Below are 6,000 nucleotides of genomic sequence, written 5' to 3'. Positions count from 1 at the left end.
ACACACACACACACACACACACACACACACACACACACACACACACACACTTATACTGGAGACTAATTGCAAAGGGTACCTTTCACCCTCTTTGAAGAAGCCAAAAGAAGATGATCTTCAGGTAGGATGTGGGTAATGATACCAATAGCTCTTTCAGCATGAAATCTGTAATACAGACAAATATATATTCTGGTATTTCTTTTTAGGTACAAATAATTATAGCATTTAAAAAAAAAAATCACAACTGGGGTGCCTGGGTGGCTCAGTGGGTTAAGCCGCTGCCTTCGGCTCAGGTCATGATCTCAGGGTCCTGGGATCAAGTCCCGCATCGGGCCCTCTGCTCAGCAAGGGGCCTGCTTCCCTTCCTCTCTCTCTGCCTGCCTCTCTGCCTACTTGTGATCTCTGGAAATGAATAAATAAAATCTTTAAAAAAAACCCCACAACTTATAATACTGATGGAATTTCTAAAACTTTCTGTGGTAAAGGTACTGGTTTTTGTTTCTTAAATTTCTAATCTGTTGTGGACTGAACTTTTAAAATATCCACTGGATTGGGGCACCTGGGTGGCTCAGTGGGTTAAAGCCTCTGCCTTCGGCTCAGGTCATGATCCCAAATTCCTGGGATTGAGCCCCACATCAGGCTCTCTGCTCAGCAGGGAGCCTGCTTCCCCTGTCTCTCTCTGCCTGCCTCTCTGCCTACTTGTGATTTCTGTCAAATAAATAAATAAAATCTTTAAAAAAAAAAAAAAAAAAATATATATATATATATATATATATATATATATATATCCATCCACTGGATTTCCATCTCCCACAGAATGAAATGTGAAGTTGTTACCATAGCCTACAAGGCTCACCATATTCTTTCCCTGGGCTACCTGTCTGACCTCATCTACTATTCTCAGAAACAGCCCTCTCCTTCTCCTCCAGCCACACAGGCTTTTGCAGCTTTCTGAACATGCAAAGCATACTCTCACCTAGGACTCTTGCACCTGGTTTACTGTCCCCTCTGGAATACTATCCCCCTGACTATCTATCCACATGGCTCACTCTTCAATGAATACCCTTCTCAGACCAGCTTGTACAAAAGTACCTAAAAGGGTGCCTGGGTGGCTCAGTTGGTTAAGCGACTGCTTTTGGCTCAGATCATGATCCTGGAGTCCCAGGATCAAGTCCTGCATCAGGCTTCCTGCTCAGTGGGGAGTCTGCTTCTCCCTCTCACACTCCCCCTACTTATGTGCTCCCATTCAAATAAAATCTTAAAAGAAAAAAAAACTAAAAAAATTTATCATAGCTCTTTAATTTACTTTATTCTTCACACAGAATAATTTATCTTAAAAAATAAAATGCAAAATTCAATAGTTTTTAGTATATTCAGAGCTGTGCGCCCATGACCACGACCAATTTCAGAGTATTTTCATGACCCTAAAAAGAAATACTGGCCCATTAGCAGTCTCTCTCCATTTTTCTCCAACCCTATATTAGCCCATGGCAACCACAAACTTATTTTCTGTCTCATAGATTTGCCTATTCTGGACATCTCATATAAATGGAATCATACAATATGTGGTCCTTTGTGACTAGCTTCTTTTAATTAGCAGAATGTTTTCAAGATTCATCCAGATTGTAGCAGGTATCAGTTGTTTTATTTTTAAATCTGCTCTTTTACCCCTTTTATTTTCCCCTCCAAAATATTACTGATTTCTTCTCTTATATCAGGTAAGTAATTTCTTTCTGTAAAGGGCAAGATAGCAAGTATTTTAGGTTGTGTACGCCACACACTCTGTTCCACTACTCAACTTTCCTAATGTAGCAGGAAAGCAGCCACAGACAATACATGAGTGAATGAGTATTGCCATGTTCCAATAAAATTTTATTTTCCCTGCAGGCCATAGTTTACTAACCCATTTTATATATTTAATCATTTAAAGATAATTTATAGTATCAAGAAGTTCTGTTAGCCAGTATTCTTTGGGTTCTAATCCTGTTTGTTATATCTGCTGATTCTCACTCATAGAGGAAATGTTTCATGGTGAGTTCATCTTAGGTGGAGCTAGATCTATGGAAATTCTGTTTGGTTTGGACTGAGAAGTTCCAAGAGTTTTACACTTTCTCCCAAAAGGTATCTCAGGAGAACTAGCAGTCCCAAACTGCTTTTTAATGTTTTCCTCAGTTTGGGGGTTCCTGAATATATGATGCAGTTATAAATTCCACTGTGAGATTCTGTTTTTGTTTAACTGAGAGCCCAACCTGAGATTATTAGTTTCTTTGTCCTTTCTTGTCAGTGGGAACATTTTTTTCCCTCCTAGTCTCCCCTTACCCTGATGGTGCAGGCTTGATCTTGGCTTCAGGTTGAGGATTTCAGTTCTAACTCAGTTTCCTATGGACTAAATGCCTTAACTCATAAACTCGGGATTATTGTCCAACCAAAGTTTACAGAAACTTCTAAGCTTTCCCATCATCCCAAGGTGGTTATACCATAGTTCATGCTACCCTACTGGATTTTAGTCCATGAGTGGCCCTTGGGGATTTTATTTATCTCCTGCAAGCTCAGTTATGCATTTCTGAAGACAGCGGCTATATTTTATTCAGTATTTCTGCATGTTTTGAGCAAAATGTTTTTAGGTTATGTCTGTCATTTAGCCAGAGACTACTGTATTACTCAAAGAAAAATTACTGAAGTATTCAGAAGATAAGCCATATTCCTTATGAAGATACATAACTCTCAATATTAAACCATGTAACTTCTAAATAAATGGCTTATAAATTGGTATGACTTAAATGAGCTCAAGAACATTTCAGGCATTTTGTTAAAGCTCCAGAAGATAAATTTAATCCATAAATATATTAAATATTATTGCATTAGGAAAAAAACAACAGCAACAGCATTTAATCGCTCACTGAAAAGGAACATGGAACTTACAGTGCATTGTCAAATTTCCCAGAGCTATACTGATGAACATAAGAAGAATAAGCCAAGTCTTCATGGGCTGTTGCTACATGGATATTTTTGCCACCAAACACTGACTGCCGAATGTCAAGGGCTGCCTGAAAGTATAATGAAAATAATTATTACTATAAATCCTTAGAAAGCACTGCCCAGTAATATTAAGCATCCTAATAACTTAAATATATGTTCTACATATCAATACCATCAGTTCTGAAGCAAAAATCCTGCTGTACTTAAATCATAAGAGAACATAAAAGTCACCAAAAGGCCTGATTTTCTGAAGACTGAATCTAACTTAAAAGATAATGGTTTCACAATAAAAATTATTCATATGTCTGGGAATTACAGCAGTATTTTTCTCTCTATGTCCTTCTTCATAAGTGAAACATAAAATCAAGGATACTTTGTCCGGAGTGATGGTGTAACACATTTACCTAAGAATGACTAATACAAGGCCTAAAGTAATTGTTATCAACCCTCCTTACTATTACAAAGACAGCTATAATGACTCAGGCTAAATCAACAATGAAGACAAATCTTCATTTGGGCAAATGAAAAATGGAAAAGTACTCTTGTATATGACCCCACAAGCCAAAAATTGTTTTCCTCGATGGTTCTCCATAATTCCTAAAACATTTACCTCTAATGCTTCTACATATTATTTAGTAAAAGAACGATGTTCCATATATGAGGAGGGACTCAGAAAGAGTTACTTTTAGAGAGTGGGTTATACGCCACAAACAAAATCATGTCAGCAAGTCAATTCAGGTTGAAAGAAAAAAAGCATTAACTGTTAACATACCTGATAAATTGCAACAGATTGACAGATATTATCTACATTGAGTAAGTAGAACCCATAATCTAGCAGTGTATCAGAATATTTTGGGTGTTTGGATCCAAAATGATCCCTATAAGAAGACATAAAACTATTAGGATATATAAAGTAGAGAGAGACAATCTGAAATGGTATTTTTAGTAACAATCACCTACCGTGCCAAATACACTGCATGTTTAATTAACTGTTCTGCTTTCTTAAATTCACGTTTTACAACACAAGCCTAAGGATAAAGTGAAAAATGATTAAATAACTCTCAAACAGTTAATTAGTGTACTAAAATAGTAGATTAGACAGTCAGACTACGATGGTCCCCCCAAAATAAATAAATAAATAAAATAAAGCATCCTCCAACATAAATAGAAGGGTTCTATTTGTAATTTCTTCCCTTCCAAGTACTCGAAAATTCTATTATAAACAGACCTGTACATATCCTGGGAAATAATAGTTTAAGATTTTGACATTCATGCCCAATACAAACCTGTTATAACAAAGTTACTTTACAAAGATGGTGTACTCCCATCCTTCCAGATTATATAGTAAATAAGTGGGGGAAGGGCTCAACACAGAATTTTCTAAGCTACTTATTTATATCCTAGCTCTAGAGTGGCTTAAATATCTTGTAATTTTCATCTTTCAGTTTTAAAATGCACAGAATTTCAAGTTTTTCTCATCTTAAAATATTCTGATTCATGAAAATGGCCAGTTTTCAAACCCTAAATATTATCTGCATATAGAAATATAAATCTTGCACATAATTAAACTGTCTTTACATTAACTGCATTTTTAATGTTTTAAATTAATTAAAATATATTAATATCTCTCTTCTGGCTCTGATAATAATCTGAATACTTATACTATATACTTCTCTAAAATAATTTACCTAGTAAGTTTCACAGAAATCTTAGACTCTTCTAAATCTAAATTTTAGAATCTTTCTTCTAAGTGAAATTTCCATAATTAAAACCAATCAAAATGAAATATTCAAAATAAAAAAAACTCTAGGTAGAAAGAATACATCTGAAAAGCACATCAATGCTTTTTTAAAACCTTAGTACACCAAACCTGCAATTTAAAAATAAATGGCTTCAAAGAGTGAATGCACTTATCTATAGAGTAAGAAAAAACTAAAGAGAAAATCAAGTAAGTGCCACTCAGCAGCTCAAGTAAAGGGAGCTGTGACACTGTAAGGCTGCACACTATCACTCCCAGACTTAATACTAGGCCACTCTTTAGGAGAAAAATGATGGAAGTCCATACAATTGTGGCATGAAGAATTCACGCTGCTGGAAAGTTTAAGAAAAACAAAAGCAAACCCAAGCTAGAGTAGCACCAAAATACTGCCTCAATCTATAGTTCAGTGAGCTGAATTATCAAAATGATTTTTTTCATGGGTTTTCTAGGTATAGGAAAATTAGCTCAATTCTATATGCATATTTCTAAATCTGGTTTCTAAAACTAAGCACAGAAACTCAGGAAGTATGCAATATCTAACTTGTTAAATAACAGGTTAATTAAAACAGATTTAAAGCTGGATAAATCCTTTAATTTGTTAATAAATTTTAACATTATATTCACCTTAGAAGCTTGTCTTAAAACATCCACCACAACTTTGACTGGTAAGCCCACTGTGATTTCTTTCATTGCCTCAATGCACCATTTGTAAGCCTAAAAAAATATTTACACAAGAGCAAAAACTGATCAGTCAAATTGACAATAATGAAATGACTGTGTATCTTTCTACCCAACTTTCAAGTACTTGAATGAATACATACAAAGTATTTCCACTTACAATTTTCTGAGAGTAAGTTTTCTTGAAAGTTTCAAGTTTGTTACACTTTTCCTTGAGTAAGTGACACATAGGAAGTCAGGGGCATGTTCTCTCTTGCCCACAAGCCTTTGCATATACTGGTCCCTCTGCCTTACAAACACTCCTCTTTCCTGAACTAAACCCACATAACTTATTTTCCAGGTTTCAGCCCTGTATTAGGCTTACTGTACTTTCTTCCCCTACTGTCATCTTATTATTTTGTATCTTAACTGCCTGTTTAGTTGAGTGCTTAGTTTGTGAGAGTTATTGTTCTAAGTACTTTATATGCATGAACACATTTAACTGATACACCAGTCCTATCAGATGCATACTATTATGGAAAACTGAGGTACAGAGAGGTTAAGTACCAGGCAATGTGCTAGCACTAGGTATCTACTGGGCAGCG

At 35.6% G+C, this 6,000-nt stretch overlaps 1 protein-coding gene across 1 annotated transcript in view; it reads right to left on the bottom strand.

The window, feature by feature from the left end:
* The window catches only part of APPBP2 (amyloid beta precursor protein binding protein 2), a 62,381-nt gene that overhangs the window by 7,201 nt on the left and 49,180 nt on the right, over positions 1 to 6,000 (bottom strand). Inside the window, exons 6-10 of the mRNA XM_059378480.1 lie at positions 5,363 to 5,452; positions 3,940 to 4,007; positions 3,752 to 3,857; positions 2,923 to 3,047; positions 80 to 165 (exon numbers count right to left, since the gene is read on the bottom strand). Coding sequence (XP_059234463.1) covers positions 80 to 165; positions 2,923 to 3,047; positions 3,752 to 3,857; positions 3,940 to 4,007; positions 5,363 to 5,452 — 475 coding nt within the window. The remainder of the gene's footprint in view (positions 1 to 79; positions 166 to 2,922; positions 3,048 to 3,751; positions 3,858 to 3,939; positions 4,008 to 5,362; positions 5,453 to 6,000) is intronic.

The sequence above is a fragment of the Mustela nigripes genome, chromosome 16, assembly GCF_022355385.1.
Source record: "Mustela nigripes isolate SB6536 chromosome 16, MUSNIG.SB6536, whole genome shotgun sequence".
Lineage (NCBI taxonomy): Eukaryota > Metazoa > Chordata > Mammalia > Carnivora > Mustelidae > Mustela > Mustela nigripes.
Note: the sequence above shows the minus strand (reverse complement) of the source record. Positions and strands in the feature narration are given on the sequence as shown.